This window comes from Toxotes jaculatrix, chromosome 7 (genome assembly GCF_017976425.1).
Source record: "Toxotes jaculatrix isolate fToxJac2 chromosome 7, fToxJac2.pri, whole genome shotgun sequence".
Lineage (NCBI taxonomy): Eukaryota > Metazoa > Chordata > Actinopteri > Toxotidae > Toxotes > Toxotes jaculatrix.
The window spans coordinates 22,699,712-22,723,516 of NC_054400.1; the positions used below are offsets into that span (position 1 = coordinate 22,699,712).

General features: G+C 45.4%; 1 protein-coding gene across 8 annotated transcripts in view; it reads left to right on the forward strand.

Moving 5' to 3' along the window:
• fbrsl1 (fibrosin-like 1) overlaps positions 1–23,805 on the forward strand; it is a 276,517-nt gene that overhangs the window by 223,860 nt on the left and 28,852 nt on the right. For all 8 annotated transcript variants that reach the window (XM_041041720.1, XM_041041718.1, XM_041041719.1 and 5 more), the window contains one exon: positions 17,107–17,155. In XM_041041720.1, coding sequence (XP_040897654.1) covers positions 17,107–17,155 — 49 coding nt within the window. The remainder of the gene's footprint in view (positions 1–17,106; positions 17,156–23,805) is intronic.

A 23,805-nucleotide genomic window follows, 5' to 3' on the forward strand; every position in this document is an offset into this window, starting at 1 on the left:
ATAGGGTGAAAAGAAGGGGAAAAAAACATGTCAGTTAAATATGTTGTTGATGCATTTAGAGTTAAAGCTGTGCTTAGGGAGGAACGTGTTCTAAAAGTATTGTAAATCCCAACTGGAACCTGTCTGAAATGTGGAGCTAATCCAAATTGGCTTAGACTCTGAGACTTAAGCTGCCCTCTGCGAGAAACTCCAAGAAATATGGAAGTGGGTTGTGCTGGTTTGAATTGAAAAACAACGTACCACTCGTTCTGCAGGCCTGTTGAGGCCGGCAGTAAGACAGTACAGTGCTTAGTCAGTGTTTTCCTGTCTTTGACTGGTGTTCCCCTCTTATTGGCTGGACACGGAGCAGTCTCATCCCTGGTCCTTGACAATAGCCGCTGCACTGCATTAAAATTGATGAATGTCTCCCTGTTGCTGAATCTGATTTTGGCAGATCCACGGACGCATCTTCACCCTTGGTCCATGTTACGTCCAGCATTAATCTGCTGGTGCAGATAGTGCATTCATGTTAAGACAGGAAAGATACATGGAGCGTATTTGTTATAATGTAAATGGCCTTTCACAAAATTCATTGTCAGGGAAGCAAGTAGTTCTCTCATTCACAGACTTATGGGCCACAGGAGATGTGAATTGTTCCGAGGACATGTCATTACTGTATAACAGATGACACGTAGCATGTGATGTTATTCATACTTCAAGGACACTCCCTGAGCTCCACCACTTGTGGGTCCACAGTGGGAGATGGAGAATTTATGCTTGTCCCTGTGGCACTTGGATCTACATCTTAATCCTGACAGGGGACTTGCCATAAAACATTCTCTCTACACCAAAAGCAGAGAGAGACTTTACAGAAGAGGAAGCTGCTGTGGAGCGAGGCATTTGGCAGGCTTGTCTTTTAATGCACACTGCAGAGATGTCTCTGTTTTTAACGTTTAAGTTATAAATAACGCAAAGGGCCACACAAGGCCAGTGGCTGTAAAGGGACATGGAGGTGTTGGCAAAACAAAATACATTTTTTTTCTCCCCTTTTTATTGCATGGCAGCTCCTTCAGAGCTGGCTGTGTTATTAACTGCACCGGACAGCAGGGGATTTATGTGCAGGTCCAAATGGAAGTGACCAGTGACCTTTCCTGTGGCGTTAGACAGCTCTCAAACTGCCAGACATTGGACTGCTTCGACAATGAGCTGGAGCTCTTTGTCCCTCATCTCTTCCTATCTGATGTTATTTCCTAAATGTGGGCATCTGCTCACTGAGAGACCTGGGGCTTGTGTCTCCACTCATGTTTTTTCTCCTTTTTAAAAAAAATTTTTCTCCCTCAACTCAAAATGTCAACTGTGTGCTGCACAAAGCAGCCATCCTCGGTCTTCTGAATACCTCCAGGTATTACTGAAGTCATAGGTCAGCCAGTCACTCAGTCAGTGGGTAATGTGTGTTTCATGCTCTCGGCTGAATGTGGTGAGCTCTTTGCAGGGGCTGCTGGGCAACGCAGTGTCTAAGAAGCAGGGTGGAAGTGGTGTGGGTCACAACTCTAGGCCACAGCACTGTTAGGTGCATTCTCCTGTGATGTTGTTATTGTTGTTTTCTCTGTCAGCCCTTACAAAGAAGTCCCTCTTCAGTTCAAACAGCTGCAAAAACCCATACATATTTCAAAAGAGCTCTCCCTTTAATCCCCCGAGTCTTTCTGAAATTAGCCATCGACAGCAGCACCTAGTGCAGTTCATGATCTAATAGAAGAAGAGAGACAAACCAGAGGTCCTTTGATTCTCAGCATCGCCTCCTCTCAACCTGCTTATTGGGACCCATCTCAAGGAGAGGTGGAGACACTCGAGTGAATTCCCCCTCTTTTGAAGCTGCTGACCTGGGTCAACCTGTAATTCTGGCAGCTGGCCAGTTCTTCACCCTCCCCTCATCTCCCTCTCTTTCTGTCTCACCCCCCGATTTCCAAACAGCGCTTCCCCGAGAGCAGGCCGTGTCTTTTGTTACCTTTATGAGGCGTAATTAAATGTGCACGGCGTGGCACAGTGTTTGAGCAGGAACCCCAGGCGTGCCATTAGCCAGATGTGGCTGCTCAATCCTTAATGATAGAGGAACAGAGACGGAGGAGACAAGCCCAGGAGTCCTTCATCACGCCATCCCAAGGTGTCGTGTGGGCCTAATTGCCCCATCGTTTTGTGCACCATACGAGCCCCCGTGACACCTAGCTTCATGCATTCATTATGTAGTCTCCCAGTGCTACTTCAGGCTGTGGTGTTCATGTATAACCGGAGGTGGGTGGTACACTGCAGCTAGGCTTTTAGCCAGCAAGTATGATTCATGAGGGGAGTTCTTAACACCTTTGTTTTGAACATGGCATGCAAGGAGTGGGGGGATGTACTGTGTAATGCAGTGCATTAACAGTTTACAGTGTCTGACTGGAGAGGGTTTCATTGTCATGTACTGTCATCATGTGAGAGTGTGAGAGGAATAAAAGGTGCATTTTTATATGCAGCTGCTGTTAAACATCAGCAAAGTTGTACGTCATTATTTTTATTCGGTTTCTGTTGGATCTCTAGGTGTTTTTGCGCTTTCAGTGGAGCCTATTGAGTTCTGTCAGTCTTATGTTCTCGTAGTTGAGAATTGATGTACATGTCCTTGGAAGAGGGGGCAACCAGGAGAGTTAAGAAGCCACTTTTCTAGAAAACAACCTACTTGGCTGTCTCTGCCTGGGGGCTTTGGAAGTGCTAAGGGATCAGACTGACAAACGCTGACTGATCGGCTCACATTCACACAGCGTTTCCTTCCAGCCTTTCCTGGGATCTAACTATTGAGAGTTCTCATATTTCCTCCTAAGCCCTTTCACTTGCAGTGTATTAAAGCCCCCCCATCCCACTCCACCCCTCTCCCCGTCTTTTAATCCAGCCCTCGTGTTTTTCCCCCTTAGTAAGCAGATTTGAGTTGTGAGCTTTAATTAGATGCGTCTTCTCCAGGATGTGGATGTGTCGGGTGGTCCGTGCGCAGCCTGGGGAGTGCTGGGTGGAAATGGGCCTACATACCAAACATACGGCACCCTCACTGGAAAGCAGGCCCCTTCGTTAGTGAGGAACTGACGAGCTGCCGCTCACATTTGGGTAATTAACACCACCACAGATTGTGGAACAGCTGTGCAATTTAGCACTGTGGCAACACCAGCGAGTCAAGAGAGACTCTGCAAACAGAGGACGGCTATGAAGTAGATTCATAGAGCACCTCACTCAGGCCTTATCCAAGCTCTCTCCAGTGGCCAAACATAACGCATATCCTCAGCTACTTGGCAGAATGACATGACAAATTATTAAAATGACATTATTGAAGGGAATTTTAGATGATGAATGCTTAAGCACAACAACAGAAAACTGTGATTTTAATTTGGATATGCAGAGACTCATGTATGCCTTAAAATACTTTTTTGTTTAGTTTCTTTTTGGAGAGAAACGGTTCAGTCTTTTTTTTTTTTTTTTTTTTTTGTCAGTTTGTATTCAGTATATTTCAACACCTCTCTTAAAGTTATGGCCATGCTGAACAGCTTAGCTCCAGCATGGCTGCATCTAAGTTCTGTACCCATGGGCAATTTACAGCAAGGTTTTGGGGCTAGTCATCAGCCTTGTCTACAGCTGTGGAGAATAGATGGACCGTGTGTAAAAAGCCTCTGCACTTTCTCCCCATGTAATTTAAGTCGCTTTTCATCTTTCTTTTCTTGGCAGTGCATGGCTTGCCCCCACAAAACCAAATTATATGTGAGAAGTAATTAAAGCATCCTGGTCTCCTTTTTGTTTCTTTTTGATTATAGTTAATGCGTACCATTCCATCCTCCACTTTTATTCGCCTTGTTTTTTATCCCCACTGATCCACAACATCTGGTTTTGGGTTTAACCATCAGGGAGTGGTGAGAGTGTAGGGGGGGAAAAAATGTTCGTACACATGCATTTTAAGCTCAAGTATTCCTCTGTCGGCTTCTACCTGATTATTACTGGAAAAATACAAACATTCCTGGATATTTGGCTTTCTGTCAAGTTGTAAGCATTTTACAGTGACAGCCCAAACATACTAATTGAACTAAGAAGGCAACTTGTCCGTGTGTTATTAGGTCTGGTTTACATTTGTGTTATATGAGATAAAGTCAGATTTTCAGATGGTAGTGTTTTTATAGCTAGAGGCAATAGCAATATGGAGCTGTATAGTTAAGTGTGAGTAGGGTTGAGCCCTGTTGCCTCTCCTCTCTCTGGCCTATCAAGTGTCAGTGACAGTGACATGCCCAGGGCTGTCAGCAGGCCATGTCCTGGCTCTGTGCTCCGTCAGAGAGTGAATGGAGAGAGCCCAGGGAACCTGTTAAATTTCTGCTAAGCTAGGCTATGCTGACTTTGACAAGAGACATTTCCTTCCAGTCTCCTCAGGTCCTCTGCCGTCATCATCAACCACAACTCAGTGAGTGAACAGGGCGATGGAGACGATGCAACGATAATAATGTGAAAAATGTCTATCTGCAGTAATGCCAGGTGAAGGCAAACGGACAGGCAGCCAGCCAGCCTCTGCAATGTATTCTGGGAGGCTGGGCCAAGCCCCAGCAGGGCTGTCATTTATTTATCTATCTGCAGTGTCTTGAGAGGTGAGGAGAGAAGAGATGGCAGAGGCTTCGCTCTACCAGAGGGGGCTGGCCGGCTCTTGAGGGATAGGAAATATAATTGGGCTGCTCTCACTCTTGGCTATGACACCAATCAGACATTTCTCCCTCCCTCACCTACCCACGTTGCTCGCAGACATAGCTGAGGAGATGAGGCAGTGCTGGCCTTTCAGGCCCTGAGCAGGGACAACCCCAAACAAGACTTGTCACTTGTGCTTACAGTGGCATTTATTTGATCGGAGGAGGTTTCCCCCCCCCCCCCCCCCCCCCCCTCCCAGCCCTTTCCTCTGCATTTTGCCACTGCCTTTCGCTTTAGCCTGAGCTCTAATGCTGGAAACCTGAATGTAGCCTGGCTGGGGCTACCCATGACTACTGCTGTGCAAGGCAAATGACTTTGCTGTGAGGGACAGGCCACCTGTTAGTGACAGGGCGGGGGCTGAGCTGACAGAACAAGTGTAACTGTCAGAGAAGCAGGTTGAAGTCTCTCCCAGCATGTGGTAGAGGGAGACGGAAGAACTGTTTCCACTGGCCCATCACCACCACACTGACCCACACATGCCCCCTGCATTCTTCTACTGCAACCCAGTACTCTGGAAGCATTGCTATGTTAGCTAGAACTACTTAAAGAATTTAAGTAGATTTTTCTGGTTAATCAGAGGGAAAACTCCAAGGTACCCAGCCGTCCTGTTTGTTTTTTTTTTCTGTAAGTGTGTGAGCAGACATGGAAGCATGCATGTGTTTCTGTGATGAGAAGCAGGGGGTGTCACGGTGGTCGATAGTGAAGGTAGAGCACTGTGAGCCGGTGAGCACATCTGTTTCAGCTACTCTAATTGCATATGGAGGTATTGATCTGTGGTGGGTGCTAGGGCACTCTACCAGTTCTTGGCTGCCCACGCTGGCATCCCGCTATGGTCCTGTCAATCATGGATGTGGGTGATGGCCTGGGCAGGGATCTCAGTATTTGGAGAAACGTTACAGGAGTTCAGTAGAGCGTACTAGGTCTCCAATTAAATGTTGTTGGGTGGCACAGAGCAGGATGCCACACAGGTTCACAATGTCAGCTGGACAGCCCCCACTGCGATGCGCTGGAGCAAGTTTAAAAAAACATTAACTGCAGAAATAATGAATGGAGCTCGTAATATACTTTAGTCTGGACCGGCAACAGCCCATGTTGCTCCAGCAAAAGCTATTGATCCTTCACTGATTGTGCTCCAACCGTTGTTTTGGGGAATAACAACAGTATGAATAAGCCATAACTTTAGCTAACCTCCTACACCCTTCATCAACCTGTTGCGCCCAGCCACACAACTTTTAACACTTGATTAAGCCTTCTTCTCTCACACTTCATTGTGCCGGTGTAAGAGAAGGATGCTCTAAGTGGTTCTCCTGTGGATCCTGCATCATGGGTCATCTGGTTTCTGTTGGCTATAATGTTCACCTTTTTTCATTTTGGACTCTGTTGACATTAGCCTGCACAGTCCAACCACACACATCTTTGCCACTGACAGACATGAAAACACACTTTTTTCCTTCTCTGCTGAATGAATAGTGTGCAGTATAAAGGCCCTGGAGCCCCAACTAGCTAATCCAAGGACTCTCTCAAATGTGAGAAAAGGCTGCTTGAGCACACAAGCTTCTGCTTTGACTTCATCTGTTTGCATATCTCTTATTCAAATACAGACAGGAGCCACCTGAGCCAGACCGAGTGTTGCTGGATGTGCGGATGTTGAAATGAAATTCAAGGAAATAGAAGTTGCCACAGAATTACCTTAGAAAAACAAGCACAAGTTTTTAAATGGCACAACTAATTCAACCTGTTATCAGCATGGCATAGACAGTCAGTGGCCTGAGCAGACATCCTTTGGAAAATGCAGACAGCTCAACATTTAAGAGGTAGTTTAGGAGTGTAATTGTCAGGTTTGTTTTATTGACAGGAAACTGGCTTGTTAAGGCGATCTGGCACTGCGGTAATGAGCTGTTTAACCTTGCCTCTTCCCATACACTGCAAAAAAATCAATCCAATGCATTATGTACACACACTCCAGTAATGTCGCTGAAGCCAACAGACTGGAGGTGAAAATCACTGGCCTCTGCATGTGACTCGGCGTCCTTTTTGCTCATTTAGTCTGCTCGTATGCTGAGACTCCCAAGGAAAACAAAGCTTTTAACAAGTCCTAAGATATTCATTGTTGCCATCATGAACAAGCCCAGAAAAGGGTATTAGAGCTCCAGGGAACATTCCTTGCCTGTTGTATTTTCTTTCCACTTGAATTATTCAAGGAGTTGCATGTAAGACAAAGTTGCATTCACTTGCTTCATTATATTTTAATCCAGAGCAAATGATGCTCTGGATACACTTGGCATGGCCAGCAACTTTTAATAGTACTCTCTGCAGTGATTGCTCGTAAATCTGCTCCAGCAATGCAAACACATCAAATATATCCTCTTCACCGTGCCCTTCTCTTCTGTCCAGGGATTTGTGTTCAGATGGGTGCCAGATCAAATTCCTCCACAGGTGCTCTGTTATTGTCAGAGATAACAGCCAGTGGATTTACATAGAGATCGGAATCAACAATAAAAGAAGCAAAGCTGGTAAAATAGTCAATTACAGCACGTTAGGATGTTACTAATTACTGGAAATGTAGGTTGCTGTGAGAGCTCAATAATGATCTGAACTCATGTTAAGATACTCATGTTCTAGATATTTTAAGTCTATGCAGACTGGTTACCCACACATCTGCAGTAACCAACAATCATTGTAATTGAAAACCACTAGTAACATGGCCGTTGTTCAAGGTCAGGTCACTGTGTGATTTGCTAGAATGATATTACACAGTAAGTGTGAAGTCTATGGCCATAAGCTCTCTCACAAGGTCTCTGCAGTTGTCATGTTGGCGTTAAACTGGCTTGTGCTAGGTTCCCTAGAGGTACACAGTTAGCTCAGCCCCCCCCCATTACCTCCTCCCTTACAGAGCAAAGCTCCTGGCATGTCCCACTGATATGTCATCATGGTTATTTATATACTCCCACCCACCCCACATTAAGTCACACATCTGGACTGTCACTGACAGAAGAGCTCAAGTGCTGTGCCATGTCACGAAAGAGATGTAAGGGGGGCGAAGGGTTCATAGCTCGGTTTAGGCCCACACTTTCCCATAATAAAGTGTCGCGACACGCCTGAGTTAAAATCCTGTAGAGAAACAAAGGTGCCAATGAAAAGACAACATCAAAGTCTAAAAGATGTATTGCTGTGATGAAGCAGTGGGCGTACTGTGGGCTGCTAGGGTCCATGTTCTATATTAAATTACCTCTGTAACCTCAGACCACAACACGCTCCACCCACTACCTGTTTGTATACAGCCAGTAGCAAATACAAGAAAAAAAAAGTTCTCTTGTCTTCTAATAACCACATCACTGATCTATGTTTGGTAACGAAATTATAGTCTGTCGTCTGTAAACAGTACCTTATACTGGAAACAGTGACACCCAACAACCACTTCCACCAGTCTCCTCCATTTATAAGGGCAGCTGAGCAGTGAAGGTATTTCTAAAGGTGACTGCCTGGGAGTTGGGTGTCCTATCCAACCCTGCAGTGAGGCCCTTGGGAAAAGCTTGGGTTACAGCTTCCAGAAACTTGAGGCCTGATGTCTGCATCAAAAGTAAATTCCACTTAACGTGCCACATCCCTTTCCAACATGACCTGGGGGCTTTGGAGGTCTGAGACTCCTTTATATAGTGCATACCATGTTTGTTTGTACTAGCGGGGTGGATAGTGTGCCTTAAAGTGGCAAGGGCATGGTGGTGTGCGACCAATGGGACATTTCACAGCGAGTGCCAGTCTTCCCTGCCTCATTTCCAGTTTTCCACTCCTCCACTCGCAGCCTCCTGTCTTTCCCAAATCCCCTTTCATTCCTCTGCACGACAAGTGGCTGTATTAACCCTGAGAGCCTGGCTGACTTTCATGGTTGCAGCTGATGTATGAGCATTTCAGTTCCTGTTGTCGTTTCGGAGAGATGCTGTTACTAAACCAGCATCAACAGCTTCACACCTCCATTACACTGATAAAGTGTGAGCTCAGCACAGGGCCAAGCTGAAAGGTCAGGGGTCACGGGCATCTGGTGTGTGCACGGTGTAGGGTTTAGGAGGCTGTGGGCTGCAGGATGACCGGTGTGGAGGCTGGTGTGTGGAGCCTGGATCCCCCATAGTTTTCCTAACCCAGAGTCAGCCTTAAACTCCCACTGGTATTAGAACAATATTTATTTGTGTTAGAGGGGAGGTGATTCATATTACTCAAAATCACTGGCATAGTACGGGTGAGATCTGCCTTTTGCTGCGCATTTTTTCCTCTCATTAGAGGTGTCCGTGCCCAGAGGAAAAAACCAGTGCCTACCACACATTTCCATGTAGTTCCAGCTCTGCCTTTTCTTTTCTTTGTGTTCTGTCTTTCACTGCAGAAGAAATTCACCGTGTGTGGGCAGAGGAAGGGAAAGGGTCACAGATTTTTTTATCGCTGCATTATTTAAGATTCTGCCGAGTTTGTTTTTTCCCCTCTTAGCGAATTCATCCAAGTCAAAAGCACAGTACAATCTTAAGAGAGAGGAAGAAAGGAAGACTGTAACTTGTGTAGCCTGAGGTGGGCTATGACTCACCTAGACATTGTTCAGATGGAGTGAAAAAAAAACAAGTTCAATAGGAGTTTCTATTGAGCGGTGCTTAAAGCCACCTTTCTCTTAACAAGCTGCAGTGAGAGGTGGTTTGCCTACCAAGCTTGCCTGCAGCTCTCCGCAGGGCGATTATGTCATGGCGGGCCAGTCGGAATAATGTGTATCTATCTGTTAGAAGGCAGCTCTACTGCAGCAAAGGCTCTGACTAGGAATATTATTATTATCTCCTCCAGGATCCTCCCCACAGCAACAACGGTGCCGCATTGTGAGAGCTCTGGAGAAAGCTGTTTTTGAAATAATCCGCCTGTCTGTTATCCTGCCTCTCAGACAATAACATCCAGAAAGGCTTTTTTACTTTCCGCCACCCACACTGACAATGGGGTAAAGGCTTTACAACAAAAGGATGATGTGGATGTGGGGACAGTGAGTTTCCGTGACCCGTCCTATCATACCTCCTCATAGCAGCCCCGAGGGAGCCAGGATTTGGTTGTGACTGTTGACCAGCCAATCAGGGAGCAGTGAGCCGTGTCTTAAAGGGCTATCTGCTATCTCGGCTGCCGAGAAGCCTGGAGAGCCAGGAGAAGCCACCGGTGCTCTGATCTATATCAGGGCCAGAGAGTAATGACGAACAGCCCCCTGATTCCACCGGGAGATTACCCGCGGTTCTTATCGCTGCTGGCACACATTTTGACATTAAAAAGGAAAGGAGGCCACACCCTTTCCATAGTCAGCTGTGCTGTGCTGAGCAGAGCTACTGCTATCGCCTGCTTTTGTTTTCCTGTCTCCTGTTGCCTTTATCTCTCCGTCGCTCTCTCTCTTTCCATTTCCATGGTCTTAAGCAGGACTTAATCAAAGTGCAATGGCTGGGCAACACTGACCCTTATCTCACCCTAAAAGAGATACTACTAACCTTTCCAGGTGTAACCCCCACCACCACCACTCACCTCAAGCCCCTACACCCCCAATTCCCCTAAGCCTGACAGGGGAGGAGAGCCACGCGTGCTTTTAAACCACTGAGCTCAGATCTGGTGTTGCATTAATTGAGTTAAATGGATTGCGATGGTCGAGATGATTTGTCTGTCGGCTTTTATTGCTGCAATTTAGACTGTGCCTCATTGCATTATGCCACTTAATGAGAGCCCTTCGCAGCCGTTTTGTCTCTGCTGGTATTAACATGCACAGGTTCACTTCACGGGAGGAAGTGGGAATATGCTAGCACTAATTTTCTGCAATTTTTAGTTGATAATCAACTGAAAGCGCTTCCTCTGACTCTGTCATTGACATTTTGTAAATGGGATTTCTTTACTTTTTTTATTCCGTACCTGTTTTTCAGGTTCTGTAATCTGTGGGGTTGAGATTGTGAGTTGTGGCCTCCTCCATCCTTATTTCCCCCCACCAGCCCACCTCCATCCTTCTTCCCAGGCCCTTGCAGGGAGTTTAAGCAGGTCTGGATCCTCTCCGGTGAAATATGCCTTGTCCTTTTTCCTTCATTTCTCCTTATCTGGTTAGTGCTGGCTGTGGGCCCGCTGCGGTGTTGATTTGTGACCCTCTCTGTCTGCAGCGGCGAGAGGCTTTAATGCAATGCGTGCCTCTGCCCTTCTCTCTACTGATGAAACAGGCTCCTGCATTCCCCTGATAGACGGCTAATTTGTATACTAAACTGACAGGCAGCCGTGATAAGGGCTAGCAACTGCTGCACACCCGGGGAGGGAGTGGAGGGGGGAGTGGTGGCGTGGGGGGAGAGGGGGGTGTGGTAAGCGAGACGAAGGGTAATATTTTACACAAAGCTCAAGCCCCCCCTGCTCATCTCTTGGCACTCGTCTCCCTGCGTCTGTTGCTAGGGGGAGAGGGAGCAGGAGTTGTCAGCCCTGGCCCACTGTCATACACACACATACATTATTCGTGGCTATGAAAATGGCACTCGGGGCTAAGCATAAAGAGGTTTGTGTGTGTTTTGTGTGTGTGCAAGGGGAGACCACTCCATTCTACACGGTCACTATGGAATTCATTATCATCTTAATGATGCTCCAGTTGAGGCGAGTATCTGTTGGTTGACAGTTGCGTGGGAGGTTTCTTCTCTCTTTTCCGTTCACGCTGTATATCCCATCATGCTCGCCGGGGGTTTTGCAGTCTTGCTGGCCCACACCTGTTCTGACAGCGGCGGTGGTAGCGGTGGGTGGGAATTGGAGGTAAGGTAGATGGTGGCTGTTCCCTACCCTGGGAATGCGTAGCACTGCTGCGGCTTATAATAAACGACCGCTCGGGAGGTCATTAAGTTTCTGGAACGATGCGAGGACAAATGCAGGGGAGATAATTAATTTGGTGTCCCCCGTTGCAGCCTGGGAGCTGTAGGCCCACTGTGCATGGCTAATACGGCATTTATTGCTGGAGTAGCACAAGCGGACGTCTGGGGTGAAAGGGTGACAGTAGTTGAGGGCCCTGAGTGGGTGCTGATAGAAGTGTTTATCGAAGCACCAAGCTACTCCCACATGAGCAGAGAAAATCAGGCCCCTGCTAGGGTTTGACTGATAGGTGTTTTTACCATATCAGTACTGATAAGCTTCTTTATGCCTGTGTTCAAGATCATTGTGCAACTTTAAAAACGTTTTTTGTTTGCTTGTTTGTTTTTTAAACACCAAGAATATCACATTAAAATCATTCAGGGAATTCCTTAAGACAAACATTGTAACACTGGTCAGTTCTGCAGTAATCATTATTATTATTATTATGAAGTATTCAGTACAACCTAGAGAAGAGAGTAACACAGAACTTCAGATGACAGTAAATGCAAACAGGATAGTAAAGGAGGAAGTTGACAGTAATAAAACACCAAGTAAGGAAGCAGATTAACACTGTGTGTGTGTGTGTGTGTGTGTGTGTGTGTGTGTGCGTGCGTGTGTGTGTGTGTGTGCGTGTGTGTATGTGGAGGTGGGAGGTGTGGTGAGTTTGGATCCATGGACAGACAGGTTCAGCCAGGGTAATTGAGAGCCTGATCGTCCATGCCAGGATATTTGCCCTCTTGCCCGCTTCCCTTCTTCTCTTTCTCACTGTCATTTTTCTTTTTTTTTATCTCTTTCTTTCATGCTCCCTGACAAGTCTTTCAATGCCATATCATGTCACATCAATACAGCACAGAGTAGTAATGTATTCTTGTACAGGACAATCAAGTATCTTCGCCTACACCAAGGCATTTGACCCACTCATTTAACTGTCAAGGAAGCATGCGCAGTAATATGCTGTGTTTGTTTCCTATTCTGTATTGCCTGTGGTAACACAGTAGGGACAACATGCTTCTAGCTATACCTGCAGTGAGGGCTGTTTATGCTAATTTTCATCTGACTGTATGTATTGTTTTGTGTCGCCAATCATCTATTGTGCTGCCTGTTAAAGTGGTTTTGATGCTGAGCAGTCAGTCATTTTCCTTTTCAAGTGTAGCAAATGTCATTTTGAAAACTGCTGGTTCACATTTGGTTTGTGGTATGTAAGTGTTAAAATTAGCCGCCTTACCACTTGTCCTGCAGCAGTCTGTCAAGAACATAGCATGTGCCAAATGATTCAGAAATAAATTGTAATTATAGTCTTTGTAGTCATGAGCTGACAATAAATCGTACTAACAGGTTTCTTTGTTTTCACACTACAGCTGTTGTGATAGCGCTGCCAGCCTGTGTAAAAAAAAATATTTTTCTAACAGAGAGGGGAAGGGCTTTACCTGCCTTGCTGGGATGTGAGGAGACTGTATTAGGAATTTGGTTTTAGTTAGTCTGGGTTTACCTAACCTCTGGCTGCAAGATTTCCTCCTGTTTGGAGATCATTTGCTCAGCTCTGAGGAATGCAGGACATGCAAAAGGAGCTCTCAAATCAAAGGTAGATGGATGGCCCTGGGATCGTTTGATATAAGGCAGGGGGTTTGGTGGGTGGGGGATTGTGGGGAAAGAAATTGGTCTCTCAGCAGTCTTTACTAAATGAGGTTAACTGAATCTGGGTAATTGCTGACTTTCCTGTCTCATTGAAATCACAGCCTTAACTGATCAATGCCTTTCATAAATTTATGCCTGAAGGTCATTCGGTTTATTATGCCGCCCTCCCTTGCTGCCTGCATTGCCTCGCTCAGTCGGCCCATTGTGCAAAAATTAAGCGTGGAAGCTTTTTAACACTAAAGAAAATGCAATTAAGCTTGTCTCAGATTTTCTAAATTAATTAGCTTGCTGTGTTGTTACGTAAAAGCGATGTGGACATGGAAAATTTGCAAAGATTTTTTTTCCCCTTGCTTCTTTGCTGTGACAGCAAATGCATTTCGCCTCGCAGTAAATGTCAGGGAGGGTTTCTGCCTCCCTGCTCTCCCTTTGCAGCTCTGCTATTATCTGGAGATTTATGCAACCAATAAGTCATTGGTGTTCAGGGAAGTTGGGGACTTTTTAAAACAAACAGCAGTGTAATTTGTAATTTGGCATTCCCTAAATCTGGGAATTATGGTTCTGCATGTGGCTCTTCAGGGAGTTAGCACTCAGATGGTGGGTTTACTGGCCCCAGCTCCCTCCCTTGCCGCCTTCTTTTTCTTTCTCCCCCTCGTTCCTTTTACGACTGCCGAGGAAACGGGAGGATTTCACAGCTGCTGAGAGCTGGGCCCCGGCTGGGCCCTATGACCTCCTTCTTGCTTTTCTCCCCCTCCCTCAGTCTCACTCCCTTTTTTCTCCCTCTCTCCAGCAGTCTCTTTCCTCAGGGAGCTCTTGTGTGGCTCAGAGGAAGCTGAATCATAAAGCATGGCTAATGAATAGAATAGGGAAGGAAAGCTGAGGCCTGCTGACGGCCCTCCAGAGAGGAGGCCAGGCTCCTGAAGCCCCAGGCTCAAATAGCAGACGGCCCCCACAAAGGTCAGGCTTCCTGCGGCCCGCTCCAAGGGCTGTTGGCTCCCAGGCAATGTGGCTTGAATTTCCCCCATTATTTTTTTTAAATGGTTAAATTTCCCTGTTTCCTTTGGAAAACCTGGCCTTTGCTCTTCTTTTTTTCTTTGTCTGTCTCTCTCTCTATATATATATTTCCCCTCTGTCTCGTCTTTCCCTGTCTGTTTTTAATGGCACCCAGGGTTGCCTCAACAAAGAGAGTGTGAAGAATTTGTTATACATGACCTCTGCACACCACAACCACAGGCAGCTCAGACTGCCAGCAGCACAGCCCCGTGAAAAAATGTCAACTTCACCAGCAAAACCCAGAAAGTTCTACAAAAACAGCAGCTAGCCAAATCAGGGCTCTGCTTTGACATGCCTTTTTAAGAAGTGCTTTTGTAAGCCGGCCTTGTAATTGTGGATTATGTGACTGACTCATGCAGACTTGGCAGGTGCAAAACACAGCATTAAAACCTAAATATTGGTTGTTGATGTTACTTGGAATATGTTAGGAATATAAAACAGCTCACTGCACACTCAAAAGGGCCAGAAAAGGAATAAGGAGATCTAGGTCGACACATGGTAAACTCAGCATTTTCTGTTCTCTTTCTCGGGAACATGTTATGTCTGCCTTTCTCTTTGGATAACCACTCTGCTTATAACAATTGTTTTAACTGTTATAGTGAGTTATGAGCCTGACCTACCCTGTCTTTTTTTGCTTTTGTGACCCCATGCCACACTGAGCGTGTCCCTGAGCCAGCTCCCGTGTCCATTTGACAAGCTTCATTTCATTCTGAGCCCATATTTTTCTTCCTGGGCCTCCGGGGCCATGATTCAAGGCTGAGGTTGTGCTGCTGCAGTGCTGAGGCTTGGTACTGGAGCGTTTAATGTCGTCCAAAGCTAACAAAGAGCCTGTGTTGTAGCCTGGCGCCCTGGTTCTGGGAGACTGAAAGAGGGCAATGCACAACACTCTGTCTTTCCTCTATAGTCACCTCGTCTACTGTAAGAGGAAACAGGAAACATCTCTATTCGGCTGAGTGTTTGCCCTTCTTTGAATGTTCCTCATATTAAGATAAAACTAAAGAGGTGTTATTGGCCCCCCTCTTACATTTACATCGGTTGTTGAACTACCTTAAACACACTGGCTGACCATATTCTTTCTATAAATATAATAGTTTATCAGTCTCATATGGAACATGGTTGCAACTGCTCAAGCAGAAGCTTAAAACTACAGCTAACAGTCTGATGATATCAAACATACAACAAATACGACATCACAAGTTTTAGGGAAGTGAGTAGTTACTGCTTCACCATTATTGACTTTCCTTGCACTGTGGTTTGCAGTCTTGCAAGAGAGTTTGACTTAGGCTAATAATAATAATAATAATACTTATTGTTAATATATAACATTGTTTTTAATGTTTTTAGGGGACTCAGCTGTTTATGTCTGCCTTCTATGGTTTCCTACCTGTATTTTATATTTCTGTAGAGAGTAAAGCACTTTGTTGAAAGCTTGCTTTCCCTGGGCACTGCTGTGATTAGAGCTGAAACGAGACATCAAGCGCAGACAGACAAACATTGCGGAGAACTGTAACACAGTGGCAGTGAAGGAGAAATTGGGAGGTCTTGGAAAGAAGAGGACGTCCTCAAAACACTTGTGAAGAACTAACAGGGATGCCAAGGACAGCCATCTGTGTTTACAAAATCATTTGCTTTCTCTTTCTGTCTCTGTCTCTCTTGCACTCACTCTGATTCACTGTTCATTCTTTACATATGCTCCCTTTGTGCCACATAAAATACAAGCATCGCAGTTAAGGATACTCAGGCCCTTTGGGTGGAACATATGTTCAGCTCTCGCAGCTTTTTACAAGTCTGCAGAACCCAGATGAGAGGAGCTAAAGCAAAGGGAAATTGTGGTTTTAAACAAAGCCCCTATATGGGCTGATATTACAGACTGAGGAGGATTTTCATTGTTAATATTATCTTCCAAGCACACAGACTATTTTGCACAATGCCAGCTTTTGTGTGGATGTAGTGCTTTTTGGTCACAGTGTTTAAAAATTTCCTGTCCGGCCAGTGAATGTGTGTTTCTGTAAAAATGTATGGTGTGTTTTCATTTAGGTGGTGCTTGCCAGAATCTACATCCATCTAAAGGAGACAGGAAAATACCTTGCAGTGTTTAGTCTAGAAGTCCCTACTATCACTTCATAGTCAGATGCCTTTCTCCCTCAAGTATTTGACTCGACCTCCGTGTGCCTGTAGTTTCCACCGCTCACTGTCAGTCATATCAGCCAAATCAGTAACAGTTTTTGATCCAATGAATGCACATGTTGTTGACAGGTCGTCTGTTTACTTCCAGCACAGGCTGATATTGTCTTTTATAAATGAATTTGTGAAATAAGGATATTACTTTTAGAGTAGAGCCACGTTCTATTCATGAGATATGGTTTTCAAAAATATTGCGGAACAATATGTGATATCTGAGCAGCAGCGTGTATGCAGGAGCCTTTGTGCTCTAACGCTGCATAGCCACCTTACTGACTTTCTCTGACTTTGACAGCATTTCTTTTGAGGGTTTTCAGGTGGCACAACAGTGCCACCTAATGTTACCTCACTAGGAAGAAGCCAGACAGGGACCATCAGGTACAGAGGGAGCTCTCCTTCTTGGCTGATTGGAAGCTGTTGATTGACTGGATAATGCTGTGTATGGGAGCTAGACTTCACCTCCAAGCACTTGTGGCCACATTTGTGACTGAATAAGCCTTTTACTAGGCTGACAAATTATGTGTCAGTGCTTGCATTAGCTCTGATGAATAATCTTTAACTGAATGAGTCAGTTTTTGACTTCGAATTACCCCAAGTTTGCCACTGATTCAGCTCATCAGATAAATCCGCTAATAGACTGCTTTCTTGTTTTTCCAGGTGTCTGATGTAGGATCGGAGAAGCTCTTTTCCCCTACCACACCCAAAGGTAAGAACCTGCTTTGATTTGTCCATTCCCTGCTTCAGTCTTTCCTCCTCTGCCCTCCTTCATACACATAACAACAACTGGGTTTTGCGAATGAGTCCGGATCTGCACCCGCTCTAATCCTGCAGCTCCCATTCAGATTTAAATGTCAGCAGACATAAACAAGGTCTGGTGACTACATATGCATACATTTTTGCCTGGGTGCCGAGTGGCGTTTCTTGGACGACCCCGCCAAAGGCTTAGCCCTCCTACATATTGGTTCATTAGAGGGGATTTAGAGCCTCCCTGCCACATGCTCCCACAAATGGGAACTTCCCCTCAGGCAATACAAGCTCTCTGACAGCAGGCCTGGAACATAATGGATGCCAAAGGAAAGAGAGAGAAAGAGCTTTGTCAGCCCCCCAGACATCACAAACTCTCTGAGTGTGCATTGACATATGCACATATGTGGATTATTGCTTTTGTGTGTTCATGTATTTCATGTGATTTTGTGCATCTGTGTGTCCGTGTACCTCCAACCACATACATATGTTGGTGTAATTGGCATGTGACAGATACCATGTGGGCAAGATACATTCCGGCTGCACCTGTACATGCTAAATGCGATGTGCTTGCTGGGTCAAAGTGGGGAGAAAGGTGTCAAGTTGTGGATCCAGGGAGGCAGGGAAAGGAGGAGAGGTGCAATCAGCCTACTAGTGACAGACAGCAGCATTCAGACCACGTCCCCCCAGGGCAGGAACCAGGAAGGAGGATTATTAACGCAAGAGGGAGAAGGAGGTGGAAGTGCAGAACGATGTAAAATATGGCTGCGTGAGGAGGGGTTTTTTGCAGTTGCGGGGTTTTTGTCTGCAGGACAGACTGGACAAAGAGATCAGCAATAAAAATGTCATCATAACAGACACCATCATGTTAAAGTCATTTGGTATGTCACATGAGCATATTTTACTATTTATCTCAATTAATACATATTAGTGTGACAGCGATGGTGATCATTGTCTTGTGGTTGCTTTTTTTTTTTTTTTTAAAAAAAGGACCGTTTACTTTTAGAGAGTTGTAGCTTTAGTGTAAATTCTGCCTTTTCACAAACAAGAGGTTTTGTTAACCTCCATTTTATTCTCCTCAACATCAGAACATCCGCTGTGAAAGCTAGATTCCCTCGAACAACATGTGAAGGTGTTTCTCGGTTTGGTGCAGTAGCATTGACTGCTGAGTGGAAAAGCATGGCTGACAACGAGGAGAAAAACCAGGCCTGCCGGCTGTGTGATGTAGATGACCTGTGACCAGCATCGGCCTCGTGAAACCAGCGTTCACAATGACAATGACTTCCAGACTTGCATGGTTTAGAAAACAACTAGACCGCGTCCGACTCCATTTATTCTCCACCGGGCTGCTGGACTACCGCTGTTGTCAGCTGTCAGGGTGTTGACTTATTTTCCCTGCATGCCCGTACAGAACATGGCTGCATATAAACATACTCTGCCATGGAGAAGTGATAGCACAGGCGCACACACAGCCGCTGTCTCTTACACACATCCAGTCAAACACTCCTTCCGTGTCAGCTGGTGAGCAGAGGCCTCTGTGGATCTTGCTAATGTGCACACAGGGCTGAGGATTAGGACCTTGGAATTACATCCAGACAATCCAATCAGTCTCTTGTGATTATCACACAGATCAACCAGATCCTGTTTGGGTAATGTAGAAGAAGGGTACCAGATTAGAATTAGGGATTGGAAAGGGTGAAGCAGCAAAGAAATCAGCAGTGTGATGAAGTGATTTGGTGACGTTGAGGAAGAAGTGATCACGCTACCATTGCAGAGATGCCACCAGCCAGCGCTCATCTCCCATTCCTGTGTTGTTGTTTTGAGCTGTAATGAATTCTGGGACAGTGTTTGTTTTTGGCCTAGACTGTTTTTTCTCTGTGTGTATAATGTGTGTGTGTAATACAGAGCAGCCCACAGGCTGTTTTCCTCTGGTTTAGAATGCAGCGTATGTGCCCCATTACCGGTCTTGCTCACGGTCCTGTGGGATCAATGAAAAGCCCGCTTTCCTCTGATCACCAGGCCTGTCGAGCTGTTGGCTGGGAGACACTCAGACAGATGCACACGCACAAACACACACAAACACACATTATGGCACACATAAATATATAATGTTGTGCTGATAGTTGGCTTGTTCAATTGTCCAAATAGTGAGTGTTGCTTCTTTTTCTTTTACCTCTTCCTCTCTTTTCAGTGTGGTACTCTGAACTTTATTTTGGTGAGCAGTTACGGGTACAAACAGTTGAGGTTAAGTCCAAATTGCACACAGGCCCACAGTCTGTCATGTTAATGAAATGGTTCAGGGTTAATAGAGGAGAAGAAAGACCAACATTGTAATCAGCGAAGGCAGAGAGCTGTAATTATGCACACAGAACATGGTTTTGGGCAAAACCCAGACACCCTTGCCTTCTTTCTCTCATATTTACTTTTCATCATCTCTACATCGCGGGTCTGTTGACAACCTGTTATAGATGCACGCTAAGAGCGCTGATAATAGCACAAGCTAATAGTAACTGTGAAAACACAGCACACACTGTGCAGTTCTCTTAGGATGTTGTTACCCAAGAGCTACCACAAGTTCTGCTGAATGTCTGTCTGTGTTGGTGGTTATGAGGTAGGAAGGTACAGCGAAGGGCAAGCATTATCTAACCGTTATTGGTTTTTGTTTATTTCCTGTCTTAAACCTCCTGCAAATTATTGATTTCCTGGAGGATGGCATGTTTAAGTAAAAGCACTATGAAGACTTGTGCTCCACTCAGGGCTACTCTTATTGAATTGCAGGTCAGAGTTTACTGTTGTCACTTGCTTGAAGGCAAATGAGAAGCTAAATGTAGCTGCTGAGCATGCACAGGGCACCTCCACAGAGCACAGATAAACACTTCATTGGTAGGCTTTCTTATGACATTTCACAATACTGTGCCTATGGAAGTGGTGGGGAGTTATCACCTAGCTGTCAACGGCTAGAAATATTTGAAAACACTTTGGAATCTGCAGTGACTATGTTGAATGTTGTATCTGTGGGCTTTAGAGCAATAGGTATAGTCTAGGCGTAGTTTTCATATATATATATATATGTGTGTGTTCAATTGTCTATATATATATATGTATATATATTTTATATATTTTATATATTTTATATATATATATATAAAATAGTCTTCCCCCTTGTACTCTCTGAGGTCCTGTTGTTCTATCTAGGTGCTACCTGCCATGGGGTGAGGGTAAACCCGTGCCATGTGCCAACCAACAAACCTGGGGCATCTTAGGATAGCAGGAGAAAGATTGGTAGAAAACCCATTTCTGAAGTGGATTTGTGCCCTTGTAATCCTGATTAATTTTGACCCGTTGTGCTCATTTTAAACAGAGCATTACAGTAAGCGTGAACACAGCAAGCTCCGGGGCGAAACCAGGAGCTTAGCGGCTTTGGGAGGCTTAGCTGCAGATGGCATTTTAAGCCGGACTTAATAAATTGTTTCCATTAAACTTACCGGCCCACACATACTGGATTAGACCAGTGGAACAAAGGAGAGAGGAGAGCGTGCAGACGAAGAAGAGTAAAAACACACACACACACACACATATAACTGCCATCATGCACATCTAACTCCGCTAACATCTCTCTGAGGCCACATGAAAGGTGAAGACAGGGTTACTGTGGTGTTCAGGGAGAGAGAAGCTTTTGGACATGAATGCAAAATCCACTCACTTTAGATCTCTTGCTCGTCAGGGATGTCGGACCAATTTGCTTAATTGACATAGAAGTAAACAAACAAAAAAAAAAATGCATAAACCATTTAGCTTGGCAGTGGATTTAGGGCTTATCCTCTAACTGTTTATATATAAACACATTACCAGTGCTGTAGCTTAAGGATTTAGGATCTGGCCATACCCTTGCTTTTTTTTTTTTCTGTGGAGCCTTTTTGCTCATATATCCATCTCTGCTATTGTAGGAAATCAATTCCTTATGGTTGTACCCCGCCTCTCCCCTCTTCTATCTTGCCTCCACTGTACCTCCTTCCCCCATCGGCTCATGGCTTGCTCCCTAAGCTCTCATTATGTGCTACACAGTCCACGGTCCCCGTGTCGAATCGCTAATCAACCACCCTGTCTGCAGTCCTGCTCTCTCAATAGGTGCTGAGTGGCCTTTGTTCCGCCACTGCTGTTTGCTGCGTGTCAATAAAAGAGCTATGGCCTCCTCCACCTCCTCCTCCTCCACCTCCTCTTCCGTTACATGGGGCAGCCATAGCTACGGGCCTGCTCCTGCAGTGCAAGCTTACAGGAAAATGAAACACAGTCTCACCTGCTGGATTCTGAATGCCAGAGAAGGATGGTGATTGGAGAGGGAGCTGCAAGGTCTGGGGCAGGGGGGATTGAGGGCAGCTCAGGCATAGTGAAGTACATGAGAGAGCATGTTTGTATTCGGCCAAGCAGCTCTCTTCTGGCCAGGTCAGTGTAATGTATCACTAACCTCGGCGGCCGGCCTGACTGTTTGCAGCCTCTCACCCATTAAATAATGAATGGAGGTTGACCCTTTGACCAACTAATCAGCTTTTCACTGCCGCTGAATCAGGGTAGACTGGAGGTAGATGGAGAGTGTGGCTGGCTGGGTGGCTAGTAAGCAGGCAGCTATATGACTGGAGGGCAGACATGTTGCTGGGAAAACACAAGGGCTGCGGAGGCTTCGCACAGCCAGATTAGCAAGCGCTGGAATTGAAAGCAGCCATCACTGCTGTGGAATCTGAGCCTGGTGAATCTCACCTCCAGTACCTACTGTGATTTGTTTGACAAAGTCCAGGCAGCTTGCAGGAAATGCTTTCTTTATCAAGAAGGCCAATGTTCCTGTATTGACATTGCACTTATGGTTGGGCTCTGGTGTTTGGAGGTTTGGGCACTCGTACGTGACAGTCACACTATATGCAAAAGGGAGCTGGAAGTTGGTAGTGTTGGATGCATAAAAGAAACCATCCCTCTTGCTTCTAACACCACCTCACCTGGTACTGAGCTTGAACAGTGGCTCATCTGTTTTCCTGATTTGATTTAAATATTAACAAGGTACAAACTCTTTGCAGAGTACAGAAGGCAGATGGGTTTAGCTAACACTCAACGCTCAGGGATAGGAAATACTTGTGAGGAAACAGAAAACCAAAGAATATGCCTTGTTTCTTTATTAATCTTTGGGTTATTACTGTTCACAGACATGGGACAGCTTATGAGCTGGGTGATTTGTTTTTGGAGAAAGGGGCTGATATTAATGCTCCCTTTATTGATAGTGCTAATGCTGTTTGTGCAGCCATCCCTGTCGGAGAGATGAAAATAAATAGGGGGAGCTCGGCGGAGATAAGACATGTGTTTAATTATTAATTGAGCCATTACTGACAGAGATTGCCTTTTTTGATTTAAAGCAGGAAGGCCTGCTTCAGGGACAGAAAAAGCAATTACAGAATTCCCAGCTTGCACCGCTGCTGCCCATCGTTTCACTATACGCTGCAAGAGAGGAGTGAAAGGAGACAAAACACTCACACACACACATACACTCACACACATCCTGTTACACTGCGGTGTTCCATAAATTATTTTAATTCTTCTTCAATATTTATAGCGTTTTAAATTACGATTACAGCGTCATGTACTATTTATGCAGAGTGGCAGGCAGTCAAAGGGACCAAGCCACATTACCCACAAACCCTCCATGGCGTAGCACCTTAAAAAGCTGACAGGAGGGAGTTGTTTGGTTTTGTATGATTCAGGAAGTGATTTCAAACTGCACCAGTTCTTACAAGCTGCCTGTTCTCAAAGACAGCCCTGATTTTCTATGCACAGCAATTAGCTAGCTTGTAAAGTCGTTGCTGATATGTCATGCTATCCCCATGTGCACCCTGTGGCCCCTTCAGAGCACTATTATGTCCATTTGAAAAGTGTCTGCTCAGTGCAAAGAGCCCAGTGTGCATGAAATATTAACTGTTTAGAGTATTGGGTCACTGCTGGTTGAGCTTCAACCTTGAAATAGAAACTGTGTTAGATAGTCAATGTATTTCTCCCTCTTGTCTATGTTAGCCGTTACAGGTCAGAACGCTTGACACCTGTCAGTCAGTCCTATCAGCGCCTGTCATCTGTGTCAGCAAGCCCCTGGGTGGTGATCAGCTATTGTGACAGAAAATGGGAGTCACATTGAAGGCTGTGTGATTAGGCTCCATTGTGTGGCTCTGTGTTCATTGACTGAATATGGATTCAGCTTTAGCTGCAGAGAGGGAGCAATTGCAAAATCACTAAAAGCCATGAGGGAGTTTTAGGATAAGTTATCAGGGGCATGACCAGCATTTTGTCTGCTGAACTTTCACCATGCATCTTCAGTTTATAATGGCAGGAGCATGTCACCCCTGAGCTGTGCTTCCCATCGTACTGTCAAGCACAGGTTGGCATATAGAGAGGGTTTCACAGTGTATCAGATAAAGTCAAAGTAAATATATTGAATCACCTCAATACTGAGCATTACTGTGTAGCCTCAAAGCCATCTCCCATACACATCAGAGACCAGTGCTCCCCTGAGGCCTTTTAGTGCTGTCTCTTCAGTTCAGGTTAAATGATAAAATGCCAGCTTACTGCCATCCTGCCCTT